Source organism: Mesoplodon densirostris, chromosome 2, assembly GCF_025265405.1.
Source record: "Mesoplodon densirostris isolate mMesDen1 chromosome 2, mMesDen1 primary haplotype, whole genome shotgun sequence".
NCBI lineage: Eukaryota > Metazoa > Chordata > Mammalia > Artiodactyla > Ziphiidae > Mesoplodon > Mesoplodon densirostris.
In genome coordinates, this window is record NC_082662.1 from 44455187 (window position 1) to 44473727 (window position 18541).

General features: G+C 40.6%; 1 protein-coding gene and 1 non-coding gene across 3 annotated transcripts in view; one reads left to right on the forward strand and one right to left on the reverse strand.

Annotated features, from left to right (window-relative positions):
- Nucleotides 1–1172: 1172 nt before the first annotated feature.
- On the reverse strand, nt 1173–1306 carry LOC132484792 (small nucleolar RNA SNORA43). Its single transcript, XR_009531341.1, has one exon. It is a non-coding gene; the product is annotated as a small nucleolar RNA SNORA43 (small nucleolar RNA).
- An 8334-nt stretch (nt 1307–9640) lies between these two features.
- OSBPL9 (oxysterol binding protein like 9) overlaps nt 9641–18541 on the forward strand; it is a 154254-nt gene continuing 145353 nt past the window's right edge. For both annotated transcript variants that reach the window (XM_060089787.1, XM_060089788.1), the window contains exon 1: nt 9641–9805. In XM_060089787.1, the coding sequence (XP_059945770.1) occupies nt 9641–9805 (165 nt within the window). The remainder of the gene's footprint in view (nt 9806–18541) is intronic.

An 18541-nucleotide genomic window follows, 5' to 3' on the forward strand; every position in this document is an offset into this window, starting at 1 on the left:
TGACCAGGGACTGAACCTGGGCCCTCAGCAGTGAAAGGGCCGAGTCCTAACCACTGGACCGCCAGGGAATTCCCTTTAGCTACCATCTCTGGATTAAAACTCTCAAATGTATAATTCTAGCTCAGGTTTATTTCCTGAGCTCCAAAGTTGTATATCCACTTGCCTGCTGAACACCTATTTCTACCTCGATGTGCCACATACATCAAATTCAACATGTCCAACATTACATTTATCCGTGTTCCCCCAACCAACACCTTTTCCAGTGTTCCTAAGCTAGAAATCTGGAGTCCACCTTGATTCCTCCCTTTCTCTAATCCCTTAACATTTCTCCTCTCCATCATCTTCCTTTTCATCTCTTCTGTTCCTGCTTTCATCTAGTCTTCATCCTCTCTCCTCTAGACTTTTACAGACTGTGGGCTTCTTGACTCCAGCATGGCATCCATCCTGGTCCCAGCAGATAGAGTTGTCCTCCTAAAACATGTCCTGACAATGTTGCATACATGATCACAATACATTGTGTATGAACTCATTAAGGACATTGTGAGATAATTGCTCTCTGTATTTGAGGAGTGTGTAATCTACTGTGGGACATAGTAAAGGGTAAGATTAGTTCTGTCTAGCTGTTGGCATAGGGTGGGTGTCCGAAGAAGCCCTCAAAGAGGAATTGACATTCAAATTGGGACTTGCATTATCAGTAAAAATTTCCCCAGGCAGAGAAAAAAGGAAAGATCATTCCAGGAAAGGGGAATACAGTTGACCCTTGAACAGCGAGGGTTTGAACTGTGCAAGTCCACTTATACCTGGTTTTTTTTTTCTTTTCTTTTCTTTTCTTTTTTTTTTTGGCAGTACTCGGGCCTCTCACTGTTGTGGCCCCTCCCATTGCGGAGCACAGGCTCCGGACGCGCAGGCTCAGCGGCCATGGCTCATGGGCCCAGCCGCTCCGCGGCATGTGGGATCTTCCTGAACCGGGGCACAAACCCGTGTCTCCTGCATCGGCAGGCGGACTCTCAACAGCTGCGCCACCAGGGAAGCCCTCTTTTTTTTTTTTTTTTAAATTCTCACAACGAGCTTTATTTTATAAAGAAAAAGAATATCAAAGTCTTCAAGGGCCTGCGCACAGCTCACACTGCAAGTGCACATGGAAACAAGGTGCTCCCTCACACAGCTTTTGGTGATGTCCAGCTACAAACCATTCTCAGTGCCCACTGTTCTGAGCACTGAGCGTAGAAATAGCCGCTTCCTCTCTGCCCCAACGTCACAGGTGCAGCAGAGCTGCCGCACCCGTGGTGCCGGCAAGTCCGGCATCTGCAGGGCAGTGGACCTTGGTTTTTTTTCAATAGACTACTACAATACTATCCAAACCGTGGTTGGTTGAAGCTACAGATGGGGAATCTTGGATACAGAGTGCCAACTCTAAAGTTACACAAAGATTTTCCACTCTGCTTAGGGTGGGTGCCCCTGACCCTGCATGGTTCAAGGGTCAACAGCAACAAGAGAAAAGCAAGGAGCTCAGTTCAAATCAGTTTCACAAACATTCAGTGTGGGCTGCTGTGTCCCAGGCAGTGTTCTCAACATTGGGGATATACAGGTGAATAAGTCACTGACCTCAAGGAGATTATAGTCCTGAGAAGCTACTTTTTCCTCAACATTTATTGAGGAAGGAGGCCCAGGAGATTTAGCCTCTTAATCTCTATTAACTCCTCTAAACCAACTCAAATAAATACAAAATATAAGTAAAAACTGTTTCCAACAAACCAGCTTCCCTTGCCTCCCCTCCCCTTTTATCCAGATTGCCTGGTGCTGCTAAGTGGCTTCCACTGTTTCATTATTGTCCATATCAGGCCCTGAGCTAAGTTGAGGATGCACATATGACCAAGACTTCAAAGAACCCACTATCAAGGGCGGTGTTGGAGGGCATTCAGTCTCTGTGAACCACACAATAATTGACGCTATAAGGTGTCCCAGACTCTCTGTTAGAAATTTGTTCAGAGAATAGGTGGGGCACAAGGGAATGAGGGGTCAATTCCATCTGAGGGGGGGAGGATGTTTGTGAAATGTTTAAAGCCCAGGGTAGCCGTAATGTGCGTCTCCAAGGGGACATTAGAAAGGGAGGGCAAAAGATGAATGCATTCCTCCTTTTCTCTCCTTAGAACACTTACAGAGTCTAGATGTCCTAAAATATTTTCTCTCCCTTCCCCAGCTCGCTTCTGCCTCAAAATCATAGCTGCATTTTCCTAAATGTGATATTTCACTTTCTTGCTCTCTGGCTGGAGGAAAGGGTGGGCAGGAACTGGGATTTGTTTGTAGGCAAAATAGGCTATGTCTTATTTTGCTTTTCCTATATTTAAAGTCAATCTTCTGTTTCCTCTACAATCAGCAAAGAATGGTCAAGTTTTTGTAGGTTTCTGTGTTTTCCCTTAAGAAGGCAGCATTTTGTAAATGTTTTATTTGATGCCCAACTGCCAATTAAGAAACATGACAACAACAACAATAACAAAAAGCAGTTGGTGGGAAGTTTAGGAAGAGAAGGCAACAAACCAGCAGCCACAGAATGCATTTTGAAACAATTTGTACCTCCAGTCTTGGCTGTGGAAATGTGGGAAATCATTTTTGCTAGAAACTTAAAAAATTTACATTTCAAAACAGCTGTGTAGAGGAAGGAAACTTCATATTGAGAAACGCCGTTTTTGTTCTTCCTTAAAAAAAAAACTTGATTACTTTAATTATTCAGTTGTGCAAATTTGAAAACTTGATCTTATCTCTCCCTCCCTTTAATCCCTCTTCATCTAATTTGATTGTTTAGTGGGTTTTAAACTCTCATTTCCAAAATGTTTCTCAGTAAATATGCAGTACAGTATCTTTCCCATTCTCCATCCCTGCCGTCAGTGTTCTCTTTGTTCACGTTTAGACTATTTCTACTACTTGCTTAGCTTTTTAAAAGTTTGTCTTCTTGCTTCCAGTCTTGCCCATCTCTGATTTGTTGTCAGTTTTGCTACCAAAATGATCTTTTTTCTTTTTTTGGCCATGTGGCATGTGGGATCTTAGTAACCTGAGCAGGGATCGAACCCTGCAGTGGAAGCACGGAGTCTTAAGCACCGGACTGCCAGGGAAGTTCCTGATCTTTTAAAAATCACATCTTTAGTTTAACATTTATTGATACTGTAAGTGGCAGGATAAATTACCTGTCCTTGGTAAGCGTATGATGTTTAATGGTAAACATCATCTCTACCTTCTGATTCTGAGTCTGATCCTCATTTCCTGCTCTGCTTCAGCTTCTACCTCATTCCAAGAGAGGCCAGTCACTGAGGAATGTGGGAATGAGAGCTGCCGTGTCTCCACCATGTTTAATTTTAGCTGATGATCTAAAGCATGTAGTTTGACACTTGGTGTAGAATGTAGAAAAAGAGCCGTGCAATTGGACATGGTCTTAGGAGTCAAGAACTGCCCTTGCTCCTGGCTCTTCCTGATGACCTATGTTTTGACATTTGAAGTTAAGTAGAGCCTGCTGATGCCTCCGTGAGACTGATAAAAGTTAAAGCTGATTTAGAAGTTGATGATGCTGCCTGTGTCAAGTCCAAGACCTTTATTTACACATAGACAATGCAAATATAGCTTGCAGCTGGGGTTGAATGGATGTGGGGTTAAAAAAAAACAACCCTAGATTCTAATTCTGGTTCTGCTGTTTATTAGCTGTGTGATCTTGGGCAAGCCATTTAATAACTATGTGTCCCAAAGTCCTCATCTGTAAAATGGGTGTAATAATACAAATCCTAAAGGATTGATGTGGGAATTAAAGGAGAAAATGTAGGTGATGGTTCTTAGCACAGAACTTGGAACTTAGTAAGTCAGTTTTTTGGGTTTTTTTGTTTTGTTTTTGTTTTTATTGGTCACGCTGTGTGGCATGTGGGATCTTAGTTCCCTGACCAGGGATCGAACCTGCATCTCCTGCATTGGAAGCACAGAGTCTTAACCACTGGACCGACAGGGAAGTCCCAGTAAGTTAGTTTTAATAGAACACATAATTCAGATCAAACAACAATTTTTAAATACCTCTGTGTGCCAGGCATTGGGCTAGTTTCTAGGGCCACAGAGATGAATATGATCTGGTTTCTGCTCTTAAGAAGCCAATGGAGGAGTAGTAACTGACACTTTGTAAATCTTTTAACTCAGTCTGAATAATAATATTTCAAGATCCTAACACTTTGTTTATGCCAAAAGACATCAGCAACATGAGGTTTTCTGCTGAATAATGTTTCTGGAATATTAAGTTTCTATGAGAACTGTGTAGTGTCTTTTGGTGAGGCCACGTAGCATAATAAAAAGATAGACGTGTTTACACCAGACTCAGATACTCACCAATTAATACTAATAGGTACCTGGGCAAGTTGGTTAATCTCTTTGAAACTCATTTTCCTTATTTGTAAAATATGGAAACTAACACATTCATAGGGTTATTGTGATGATTAAATGTGATAAGATATATAACACTCCTGGCACAGTTCAAGGCACAGTCCCTGACACAAGGTAGATAATAAATGGTGGAATTAGTGAGAAAAATATATATATCCAAAAGGAAAAGAGAGTAGCTTTGTATTACACTCGGTTGCATGGATGTTTCATGCCCTTGGTTAGCTACTGGATAGGAACTGTGTCTCTTCATCTTTAGCTTTCTTGAAGGTGCTAAACATGTGCCTTGTTTTCAACAAACCATTGAACTGTAAAATCTAAGAAAGAGGCTATCCCAAAGAAAAGGAAGGAAGGGGGAAACTGGAAGGTAGTTTTTATTGGCTGCTATCCCCTTCAGATATATTCTTATTTACTACTTAAATTAGATAGAGGTGATTACCTTCATGCTTACAGAAGAGGAATTTCAGTCCTACAAAGGCTTACCTAAGATCCCACAGCCAAAATAGCAGAGCCAGGGTAACTCATCCTCCTGTTCTCACTTCCTTCCTTACCTAAACTAGGTTTCATAGTACATAATCATAATCACACCCCTGGATATCACTATGAACTTAATTGTCCTCTCCCTTCACTTTGCTCACTTGGATAAATCCAGCTCTCTACATACTCTGAGCTTATTCCTGAACAGCAATGACATTGCTGAAGAAAAGCTGATATCCCTGTTGACTGGTCTCACTTTAAATTCATGATCATAAATCTTTTTTAAAAATATTTATTTATTTATTTATTTATTTATTGTGGCTGTGCCAGGTCTTAGTTGCAGCACATGGGATCTTCATTGCGTCATGAGGACTCCTTAGTTGCAGCATCGGACACTTAGTTGCAGCATGCATGTGGGATCTAGTTCCCCAAGCAGGGATTGAACTCAGGCTCCCTGCGTTGGGAGCACAGAGTCTCACCCACTGGACCACCAGGGAAGTCCCCATGACCATAAATCTTAAATGAGTATGCAACACTGCCCAGCAATCCTACTCCACTTCTATTGTTTTCTCACTCTTTGAAATGACACTTTCAAACCTTCCCCTCTTTTTTCATGCCACATTTTCTTCAGAAAATTCTAAAAACTAACATATATTGAGTGTTCAGTATCTACCAGGTACTGTTCTAAGGTCTTTACATGTATGAGCTCATTTAATCCTGAAGACAACTTTTTATTATCCATATTTTAAAGATGGAGAAACTGAGGCACAGAGAAGTTAGAAAACTTGCCTAATATCATACAGCTACTAACTAATGGGCCTGAGGATTCAAACCTAGGTACTGTGGCATCAGAGTCCACATTCCTACCACTAAGCTTTGAGCCTCACCTCAACTAAAAGCAGATAGAAGGCTATTTATTTCTCTACCACCAGACTACCAATCCATGGCATTTGAACCCATACTCACTGCTCTCCCTCTTATTACTATGGATGAAGTATAGCTCCTGGTTTTACTGGTGAATTTCACCAAACATTCAAAGAAAAATTAATGCCAATCTTTCTCAACCCTTCAAAAAAACTGAACAGAAGGGAACACTCCAGGACTCATTTTACAAGGTCAGCACTATCTTGATATCAAAGCCAGACACAGACACTACATGAAAACAAACAAACAACAAAACTATAGGCCAATATCCCTCTGAATATAGAAGCAAAAATTCTCAACAAGATACTAGCAGATCAAATTCAACCACACATCAAAACAATCATACACAGCAATTAAGTGAGATTCATTCTTGGGGTGCAAGGATGGTTCAACAAGCAAATTAATAAACATGACACATCACATTAATAAAATGAAAAGTAAAAATTATATGATCATCACAATAAATGTAGAAAAAGCATTTGGCAAAGTTCAACATCCATTCATGATTAAAATTCTCAACAAATTCAGTATGGAAGGAATATACTGCAATGTCATAAAGGCAATGTATGACAAACCCACAGCTAACATCATACTAAATGGTGAAAGCTTGAAAGCTTTTACTCAAAGATCAGGAACAAGACAAGGGTGTGCACTCTCACCACTCCTATTCAACATAGTACAGGAAGTCCTAGCCAGAGAAATCGGGCAAGAAAAAGAAATAAAAGGCATCCAAATCAGAAAGGAAGAAGTAAAATTTTCTGCATTTGCAGATGACGTGACTTTATATACAGAAAATCCTAAAGACTCCACAAAAAAAGTTAGATCTAATTGCCAAATTCAGTAAAGTTACAATCAATATACAAAAATCAGTAGTGTTTCCATACACTAACAATAAATTATCTGACAAAAAACCCGTAAAAAATGACAATTCCATTTACAATAGCGTTATCAAACCAAGTTTGTTTGCCCGACCTGCAGGAAGCCTAACTGAGACATGGAGCTTTGCCGTACAGAAAGGGTTTATTCAGGAGGAAGCCAAGCAAGGAGTCAGGAGAACAAATTTCAGATCTGTCTCCCCAAGGGCGACAGGCCTGTGATATTTATGGGATAAAGAAGCAGGGTGGTTTTCAGTGTGGGGAAATGTGATTGGAGGTAGGGAAAAGGTGAGGTATTCAGTGTTCTGAGCAGGCCCAGTTTTAGGGTCCGTGGTCCCCACTAGTCTTAGCCAGTCTGAACTGGGCAGGAGCCGACTCCAAATTTCTGGAAAACAACTTAAGCTCCTGTTACTATAGTGACCCATATGTCAGAAGGTTATCTGTAGGGGTGGTTAAGAAGTACGGTGATATATTACTTAGGCTATGTGAAGCTTGGAGGGTATGCAGTTAGAGAAAGGAAAAAAAAATCAAACAAACTGACAGCAGACTTAATCAGTAAAGGCAGGTTACAAACAGAGAGGTTACTAACAGGTTGTTTCCTTATCTGCTGCTCTGTAAGACACACTCAAGGATTTCTGTTTAGGCTCCAGCTTCTGTTAACCTTATGGGACACAGTTCAACAGCAACAAAAAACAATAAAATACTTAGGAATAAATCTAACCAAGGAGGTGAAAGATCGGTACACTGCAAACTATAAAAACATTAATGAAAGAAATTGAAGAAGGCACAGATAAATGGAAAGCTATTTCATGTTCATGAACTGAAAGAATTAATATTGTTAAAATGTTCATACTACCCAAAGCCACTTATAGATTCAATGCAATCTCTCTCAAGATTCCGTGGCATTTTTTACAGAAATAGAAAAAAAATCCTGAAATTCATTTGGAACCACAAAAGAGTCTGCTTAGCTAAAGCAATCCTGAGAAAGAAGAAAGAGGCATCCCACTTTCTGATTTCAAACTGTATTACAAATATATAGTAATCAAAAGAGTATGACACTGGCATAAAAACAGATATATAGATCAGTGGAACAGAATCAAGAGCCCAGAAATAAACCCATGCATATACAATCCACTAATATTTGACATGGGAGCCAAGAATGCTTATTCAGTGGGGGAAAAGTAGTCTTTGCAATAAATGGTGCTGGGAAAATTCATATGAAGAAGAATAAAACTAGACCCTTATTTTAAACCACTCACAACAATTAACTCAAAATGGATTAAAGACTTAATTGTAAGACCTGAAACCATAAAACTTCTAGAAAAAAACAGGGGAAAGCTTCTTGAAATAGGTCTGGGCAATGATTTCTTTGGACACGACACCTAAAGCACAAAGCAGCAAAAGCAAAAATAAGTGGGACTACATCAAACTAAAAGTTGGTCAAAAGATTAAAACTTCTGGTTTTGAGATATATAATGTAGTGTAAAGCATGGTGACTATAGTTAACTATACTGTATTGTATATTTGAGAGTTGCTAAGAGAGTAGATCTTAAAGGTTCTCATCACAAGAAAAAAAATTATGGGGTGAGGTGATGGATGTTAACTAAATGTAATATGGTAATCATTTCACAATATACACATATATCAAATCATGTACATCTTAAACTTACACAATGTTATATGTCAATTATATCTCAATAAAACTGAGAAAAAAGATATCAAGCAGATCAAGCATAATAAATTTGATCTTACTTTAGCTCTTCACTCAATTTGATTAGCTAGCAAGTAGGTTCTCTGTTTAGCTCCCTCAGTGATATTCTTTTTCCTAGAGCTTCTGTTATCAGCAAAGAGGAGGGATTCACAGCACAGTACCTGAATATACAAAATACTTTTAAGTGCAAAAATTAAAAACTTAAAAATTAAAGACAAAGAAAACCTCTCCCTTGATCTCACAGCCACTTCTAGCTAATGCCCTGCTTCTTAGTTCCCTTTTTCTTACCCTTCACATCTCAATTTAAATGCCATTTCCTGAGGCTCCACTCACAGACACCTAATATAAAGTAGCTACCCATTGGCTTCCTATTACACCAGCTTACTTAAATTCTCTGCAAGGCATTCATCACTATTAGATATTTTTCTTGTTTACTTGTTTAGTGTCTGCTTTCCATCACAGAATTTAAGCTCTTAGCAAGGAACCTTTCTGTCTCCTTCAGCGTTGCATTCCCAGGACCTCAGACATTGTCTCAATATGTAGGACAATACTTCCATTGTCCTTATAGGCTCTACGTGATTTCCCCTTACTTTCTGACCTTATCTCCAACTACTTTCTCCTCGCTCGCTGCTCCACTCACAATGAACAATCTGCTGTTCCTTTGCCAGCCTCCCTCCTTCCCTTTCTTTAGGTCTTTGCTCAAAAGTTACTTTCTCATTCAGGCCTTCTATGTTTGGGAACTTAAAATTGTAACCCCTACTCTCTGCTTCTTTCCTTGCTTACTTTTTCTCCAAATTACCAGATTGTAACATACTGTATAATTTACTATTTATTTTATTTCCTGTTCGCATCATGAAGTCTCTGCTGAATCCCCAAAGCCTAAGAGTATCTAGTACAAAACAAAAAGTATTTATTAAATGAATAGGTTTGTGAAATGATTGCTTAAATGAATATCAGATGTGAAATCTTTTGGATGTGTAAGGTATCATCATGGGCAGTAAAATTATTTATGTTAATAAATAATCTTAATAGCAGTATTCATGCTTGAGTTCTTCACATGTCAGGTATGGAGTCCTACACACAACAGGCTCCCAAAAAAATCTTGTTTTTTGGGGTTTTTTTTTAAAAATCGTTTTTTGAGTTTGATAGCTGGGGGCATGGGTCAGCGAGTCCACCAGGGCGAGGAGCCGCTGGCCCCGCCCTGGCCCCGCCCCTGCCCGCGACGGCCACGCCCACCGCATGCCGAATGCCTTATAGGCGATTGACGTCAGGCAATTTGTTGTCATTGGCGGCTCCCAAGATGGCGTCCATCATGGAAGGGCCGCTGAGTAAATGGACTAACGTAATGAAGGGCTGGCAGTACCGTTGGTTCGTGTTGGACTACAATGCAGGGCTGCTCTCCTATTACACAGTAAGTCCTCGGAGGCAAAGCACTGAGCGCCTCGGGGGTCGCGATCCGTGGGTGGAGGTGGGGACCGGGCGTTTTGGTAGCTGGGGAGAGGTTGCTAGGCTTGGGGGGTGCAGCCGTACGGGAGGGCTCCCTCGTGGGGGTGGGCTTTACGTCCCGGATAGCCAATGAGGATGAAAGAGATGCTGGCTCAGCCAATAAGCAGGCACCGGCTGTGTGATTTATGGGCTGGGGGCGAGCCGTGTTTCTTAGGGTCGGGTGTTTGTTGGGGGGTGGAGTGGGGTGCTGTTGTAGGTGGGTGGGTGGTTGTAGTCGTGGTTTGAGGGGTTCGGCCGCGCGGTCCGTGCGTTTTCCCCATGTTAATCATGGATTTGATACTGTCCCCCCAGGCCCTGTAGACGGCCGCGCCCCTTACCTTCCCTCCAGGGATTGAGGAGCGCTGCTTTCTTAGAGCAGTGGTCTGACGAGCTTGGCCGGGTCCTGAAGTGACTTGCCTTCGCAGGTCTGCCCAAGTTGAGTGTCTCTTTTCACAGGACTCCCGCCTCCATTCCGCGGGAGGCGAGCGTGACCGACGCCTTAACTTTGGAGAGCGGAGGATTTCCTACACAGGAGTCTCTTGTTAGCGAAGAGAGGCTGGATAGTGCGATGTCTCCTGAAAGTTATATTCCGGGAAAGGCTGAGTTAAGGGCTTCAGTGTCGTTAAATACGAATCAGTGGCCGTGGGAAGGTCCATGAATTGCTATGAATCTTATGTTCTGACTATCCCTCCGCCCCCGACGCATTAGAAATGGAAGGTGGGTGGAATTAGAGAAATTACTTCCAAAAGTACTGTCTCTGAATGGTGTCTAGTTAATAATAGCCAATGAGAGGGAAGAAACCTCTTAAAAGAACAAAATAGAATGTCCTGAAGGCTTTGGAAAATAATAGAAGACAGAAGGAAAAAAAATTATGATTATGGAAGGAGGGTTAAAGGCAATGAGAGAAATGGGGACGCTAGTATTTTTTCGTTAATTTAAACAATATTTATTGAGCACCTACTACATGTTAATTGTTATTGCTTTAGGCTAGGGGTGTGTGTGCACACGCGTGTGCACGTGAGCAAGAATCAACAGAGATCAATATATTCATCATTCCTTTTCTCTGGAGCTTATCTTCTAGTCTAGTGGTTCCCTTAATTCATTTTACTCATGATAACTCTGCAGGGTAGGTATTCATTATCCCCATTTTACAGTTGTGGAATGTGAGGCTCCAGGCTTTTAAGCAGTTTGCTCAAGATCACAGAGCTAGCAGTAGGCAGTGTTATCAGGGTTCTAAATAACTGGCTTTTTTACTTTTTCCATTACACCTCACTTTCACTACAGGAAGGAGAAAAATGCAATCTTTGAGTTACTAAAGACAAGCCTGCAGGAGTAACAAGTATAACTTTCAACATCAACTTCCTTTCTTTACATAATTTTTAAAGGGAAAAAAAGAGACCAAACCTGAATGAGGTTTAAATACATTGTTCAAGATTATCTTTAGGTAGCCATGAAAGAGAGGCAAATGAACATTGTATCCTGAAAACTCTGGAATTATGAAATCCAATAGTTCAGATAAATGAAGAGTAATATTGGGTTTCAGTAGAAGTGATAATCAGAAAATCCTTTTGAACCTTTCCAGCCTATTCAAGGTAGAGTAATTTCAGTGAGTGGCACTATGGAATGAAGTTACTCTACAAATCCCAACTTTGTGTGGCTCTGAATCTAGGGTCACACTGGAGAGGCCCCAAGCTGGGGTTCTTGGGAACTCCTAGCGCAGACAGAATCTTCTTTTTTTTCCTGTTTTTCTTCCTTTGTCATATCCTTTTTCTGCCTCCTTGCCCTTTTAGTTTCTGAATATCCTGACAAATCTCTCTTTGTCTTACTGGCTAAATACAGTTTTTTAAATTATACTTCTTCCCTGCCAAACCCCCCCCCATTACTTATCCTCTCTTCTGAGATTAGACTATAAAAACATCATCCCTGCCAGCAGAAGGAGGTATCATATTTCTCACTAATGGATATTTAGAAGCTTTTTTTCTTGTTCTTTGGTGTTAAAAGTATTTGCTTGCAGAGAAACCACAGAGAAATATTATAAAATAAAATGATCTTGTGAAAATAAAATGATACTCAATCCCAAATTAGAGGAGGTCCAGTAAAGATGGGAAAAGGATAGGTATTCACTTAAAGAGAAAGTAGGAGACATTGAATGTTGGCAATGAATTTTGTACACTTGGACATTGTTTCAGTACATTAGGATTTGGAAGGATGAAGGTACATCTTAATGATTTGCATGTGGCTGTTAACTTGGAGCTGCATCTTCTAGGAGGAGTATCTGAATTAGTTGCACAGCATTTTAAGCAGAGCAGTAAATAGCAAGTTATTCTATTCCTTGTTTCCAAAATCACTTGGGCTCTGGTCTCACTCTGTGGTTGCAGGCCTATTCTAGGGTGGCCATGAAAACCCTGGACTAAACTAAATTGGCCTTGTTTTAGAGTCAGCCTGTACCAAGAATTGATATTGGGATAATCTCAGGGTTGGAAAGGATCACAGGAATTGCTGTGAACTAAATAGATTCACCCAAACATCACCTTAGCCTGGATCTTCTCTTCTGGACCTGGGCCCAGACCCAAACCTATCTTCTGGGAATGGATGGTCTTTTTACTTTACATTTCTTTTATTTTCATAATACGTAAATTTTCGTTTTTTGAAAAAGAGTTTAGTATATTATTCTGACCAATACAGGAACAGAGAAACTGATTACCTTCTTTAGAAAAGTAGAATTAGGCAATCTTTTCAGCTCAAGCTCAGTCTTTTAATTATTAGAAACAATTATTCATTCAGCAAGCATTTATCTGGGACTTTTTTTTTTTTTTTCTTTTTTTTCTTTTTGCGGTATGCGGGCCTCTCACTGTTGTGGCCTCTCCCGTTGCGGAGCACAGGCTCCGGATGCGCAGGCCCAGCGGCCATGGCTCACGGGCCCAGCCGCTCCGCGGCATATGGGATCCTCCCAGACCGGGGCACGAACCCGTATCCCCTGCATCGGCAGGCGGACTCTTAACCACTGCGCCACCAGGGAGGCCCTATCTGGGACTTTTTAATAGGCACTTTATATGTTGGAGGTACAAGCACGAAGGAGAGAGTCCCTTCCATCTAGGAACTCACAATCTAGCAGAGCAGACAGCTAAACGTACTTTCAATACAGTATGGTAATTCTACAATAGAAGTAAGAGTAGACTGCTGTGGGCACAGTCTCTAGCCTAAAAAAGGCTAGAGAGACATTTGAGCCGAGACTTAAAGGTAGAAGAGAAGAAGGGCATTTCAGGCAGTGGGAAATATGTACAAATTGGGAAACTTGAGAACATAAAATGCATTAAGATATTGAGAATTTCTGAGCAGCTTTAGTGTAAAGGTGTGTAGGGAGATAACAGGAGATAGAGTCCAGAAGGTATTTGGAGCCATAGGTCAGGCCTGGAGATGAAGATCTGTTAGATTATAGCACAGAATTTGTTGAATTTTTCTTTTCTTTTTTTTTTTTTTTTGCGGTACGCGGGCCTCTCGCTGTTGTGGCCTCTCCCGTTGCGGAACACAGGCTCTGGACGCGCAGGCTTAGCGGCCATGGCTCACCGGCCCAGCTGCTCCGCGGCATGTGGGATCTTCCCGGACCGGGGCACAAACCCGTGTCCCCTGCATCAGCAGGCGGGCTCTCAACCACTGTGCAACCAGGGAAGCCCTGCTTTTTTTTTAATTAAAAAAATTTTTTTTGGCTTCATTGGGTCTTAATTGCTGCACACAGGCTTTCCCTAGTTGCGGCAAGCAGACGCTACTCTTTGTGTGGTGCCCGGGCTTCTCATTGTGGTGGCTCTCTTGTTACGGAGCCGGGCTCTAGGTGCGCAGGCTTCAGTAGCAGCACGCGGGCTCAGCAGCTGCGGCACTCAGGCCCAGTAGTTGCAGTGCGCGGGCTCTAGGGCATGTGGGCTTCAGTAGTTGTGATGCATGGGTTCAGTAGTTGTGGCTCGCGGGCTCTAGAGCTCAGACTCAGTAGTTGTGGTGCATGGGCTTAGTTGCTCCGTGGCATGTGGGATCTTCCCGGACCAGGGCTCGAACCCATTTCCCCTGCATTAGCAGGCGGATTCTCAACCACTGTGCCACCAGGGAAGTCCTGCCATCCATTGATTGAAGACAGCAAATTATTCTGTAGATTTTCTACATTCTGGATTTTGCTGATAATATTCTTGTATGTTTATACCTGTTCCTTTGTCCTCCGTGTTTCCTATAAACTTATACTTAGAGCTAGAAGCTTAACTTTTTTTTTCCCTTTGGACAGGAATACTTTGTAGGTGGAACATATTACAGGTATCTCCCGCTTTTTGAGAGTTTGCTTTACCCCACTTCACTTTTAAGAAAGATCTATATTATTACCTGTGTTTGCTAACCACAGGAAATCCGAAGAGGATTTTTGCTTTTATGAAAAATAGGTGAAAAGCAAAAATAGCATTCAGAGTTTTTTTTTTTTTTGCAGTGAGCTGTTATAGAGGCAGTGAGCACCCCAAGCAGCAAGAGTGGCACCAGTAAGCTCCTTCCCTGGGAACTACACAGCATCAAGCTGCCATAGCTTTGAACTGTGTCTGTGAGCATCTTTGCTTTATCTTGGTTTATTTTGTGCATCCGTTAGAAAGATGTGTCCTAAGGTTATTGCTTCTTTGCTTTATGCCATTTCAGGAAGGTTTCATAGGAACACTGTACTTTCAGGTAGCAGGGGAAACCTGTACATCAAGTGGCACATGATGTCTGGTTGTCTCTCTGTGATTTTTTAAACTGATCAATAGCTTCAGGTAAAATTTGTATCCTTTAAAGAATACTATGGTTACAGAATAATAACGAAGTCATATTGACAGGATTTCAGTGATTGATTGGATGTGAGTGAAAGGGGGGGATGAGTCTGATGAAATCCAGGCTTTTAGATTTCCTTTGATGAATGATGATAGGAAGGATAAGAAGTATAGGTTGGGGTGAGAAAGGTGGTTGCTTTGGGGCATGTTGAACTTGATGTAAAGATATCGTGTGGTCTGGAACTTAGGAAAAAATCTGGGTTACAGATAAATATTAGCTTTACACAAATAGAGAGTTGAGAGAGTGAATGGGAATAATAGAGAGCTTTGAATAGAACACTGAGAAACACTGTTGGATTAGATATCTATTGCTTTGTAACAAATTACCCACAATATTAGCCACTTAAAACAATAAATATTTATTATTGCATAGTTTCTGTGACTCAGAACTTTGGGAGTGACTTAGCTAGGTGGTTCTGCCTCAGAGTCTCTCATGCCGTTGCAGTCAAGACATTGGCTAGGTTTGCAGTCACCTGAAAGGCTTGACTGGAGTTGGAGGATTTGCTTCCAAGATGACTCACTATCACGGCTGTTGGCAGAAAGCCTTAGTTCCTTGCTGGCTGTTGGAAGGTGGCCTCAATTCCTCACCAGCCAACCTCTCCGTTAGGCTACATGAGTGTCATCATGATAGAGCATCTGGCTTCGCTCAGAAGGAGTAATCCAAGTGAGAGCCAGGAGGAAGCCAAAGTGCTTAGTATGACCTGGTCTGAGGACATCACTTCTGACTTATTCTGTTCATTAGAAACGAATCGTTAAGTTCAGCTCATGCTCATGGGGATGGGAATTTTAGGCATGGGCAGGAGAATTAGGCTCTACCTTTTGAAAGGAGTGTCAAAGAATTTGTGGAGGGATTTTAAGCCATCACAGTCATATTTAAGGGATTGGCAGAGAAAAGAGCCTGCACAGGAGAGTGAAAAAGGACAGGCAGAGGTATCAGAGAAAAACCAGAAGAATGTGGCAGTCAAGGTGGGAATAGTGGGTTGGCTTGAATACTATTGAGAGAATTGAATAGATGAAATCTTAAAAATATCCATTGGATTGATCAATTTGAACATCACTGATGCCCTCAAAGAGAGAAGTTTCCATGGAGTCATGGGTGTGGAAGCCAGATTAGAGTGGTTTGAAGAGTAAATAGGAGGTAAGAAGTGGAGAAAATGAGTGTAGATTACTCAAGATGTTTCATTGTGAAAGAGGCAGAGAAGAATATGGAATTGAGGGGAAAGGGTTTCTAAGGCAGGAGTATGCTTAAATGTTGTAGGGATGGGAAGCAGGGTCCATGTTAAAAATGAGAGTAGAGTCAAGATTTAAGGAATATAGTAAACATTTAGATCAATGGCCATGGGAACTGGAAAAAGGAATAACTAGGGACATGTTGAAGATTAATCAGGTTGTATAAGGAACTAGTTGAGATTATAAAATATGATTTGTTTAGTCATTACCCATAAATATTTAACACTCTTTCTTGATTTGTATTGTTTTTATAACATTTTGGAGAGAATGTTAGAAATAGTGAGTTAGTAAGTTATCAGGGCCACTCAAGGTAGTCTTTGTAAAAGGAATCATTAGAGAAATAATATGGTCTTTGCTGTTACATGCTGACTGAAAGAGACTGATAGTGACTTTGAATTTCAAAATCACTGGTAATCTAAACACATTTAAGTGTTATTTGGCAGTCCTTAGCAATGTCTGGAAGGTGATTAAAAAAAAATCTGTCATCTAATTCTTGGATTTTAGGTTTTTGAAGAGCTTAAGTATGTGTGTTTCTCTTGCAAAGATGTAAAGGAGGGAGTCTCAGATTCTCCTAGAAAGATATCAGCACGACTCACATCAAACAATTAAAAGGAACTTATACTTTTCTAAATAAACTGTTTTTGAATATATTAATTATGATTTTTATTAAGCTCACATGGTACATAGTAATAGTACAAATCTTAATATAGTAGTTTTAGAATTGTAAAAGGAACAGAAGAAAAATTGTATCTAATCTAAATGCCCTGAAAATAAAAGAAAGAAGCCTCCTAAGAGGGTAAGTAGTACCAGTGGGAAGAAGTATATGGAAATTTTATATCTTTTGCTTTCCTTGAATACTCTCGTCAGCCTTGATTTTTCCCTGTTCTAATACTCTTGAGCCTTGCTCATATAATTCTTTTGGGTGTTGAATCATTTACATCTGTTATAATTAACTAGTCGTATCTCTGGTACATTCTTTGTACAGTAAGCTTGTAAACTCTTTGATAGTAGTACTAAGCATTATGATTTTCAAGCCCTATAATGTGGCACATTGTTCTCATAGTGAATGGAATGTCCAAGGCCCTGCAAACTAGGCTTAGAGCTGAGATATAGAAGGTTGTTTTGGAGTTGTTGCTTATATACCCTTGTAAACCGTGCAGAATATACTGATAGCAAATATGTATGTTTCTTTCCCCTATGTAAAACCTTATTGAGCTTATATTTATAACAGTGGCTTTTGTTTAATCAGCCAGAGCCTGTAGAACTTGTGTGGGATCTTTTGCTTAGTGTGTTATATCAGGCAAGCAGTCAGTTCTTGCTTTTGTTGCAGGCAGCTGTGTTGATGGTAATAATTTGTAGAAGGATGGAAAGTAGAGTTGTTCTTAAAATATGCCACTCTTATACGTGGCAATTGTCATTGGATTAGATTTTCAACTAGTTACATAATTCCAATCAAAGCTAGCTAGAACAATGCTCAAGTGATTTAGATTAAGGATTTATTTCCTTTTACTGCTTATAGAGAAAAACAACTGGCTAGCCCAGTCTTTTTCTTCTTATTTACTTTATTGTAAAGGATAATCTTCTTAGACTAGTTTAGACTTCCTTAAAAAAAAAAGAATCTACTTTTTTTGTTTGTTTGTTTGTTTTATACTGCAGGTTCTTATTAGTCATCAATTTTATACCCATCAGTGTGTACCGCCCAATTCAGCACACCACCATCCCCACCCCACTGCGGTTTTCCCCCCTTGGTGTCCATACATTTGTTCTCTACATCTGTGTCTCAACTTCTGCCCTGCAAACTGGTTCATCTGTACCATTTTTCTAGGTTCCACATACATGCGTTAATATACGATATTTGTTTTTCTCTTTCTGACTTACTTCACTCTGTTTGACAGTCTCTAGATCCATCCACATCTCTACAAATGACTCAATTTCGTTCCTTTTTATGGCTGAGTAATATTCCATTGTATATATATACTACAACTTCTTTATCCATTCATCTGTCGATGGGCATTTAGGTTGCTTCCATGACCTGGCTATTGTAAATAGTGCTGCAATGAACATTGGGGTGCATGTGTCTTTTTGAATTATGGTTTTCTCTGGGTATATGCCCAGTAGTGGGATTGCTAGATCATATGGTAATTCTATTTTTAGTTTTTTGAGGAACCTCCATACTGTTCTCCACGGTGGCTGTATCAATTTACATTCACACCAACAGTGCGAGACGGTGCCCTTTTCTCCACACCCTCTCCAGCATTTGTTGTTTGTAGATTTTCTGATGATGCCCATTCTAACTGGTGTGAGGTGATACCTCATTGTAGTTTTGATTTGCATTTCTCTAATAATTAGTGACATTGAGCAGCTTCTCATGTGCTTCTTGGCCATCTGTATGTCTTCTTTGGAGAAATGTCTGTTTAGGTCTTCTGCCCATTTTTGGATTGGGTTGTTTGTTTCTTTAATATTGAGCTGCATGAGCTGTCTATATATTTTGGAGATTAATCCTTTGTCCGTTGATTGGTTGGCAAATATTTTCTCCCATTCTGAGCTTGTCTTTTCATCTTGTTTATGGTTTCCTTTGCTGTGCAAAAGCTTTTATGTTT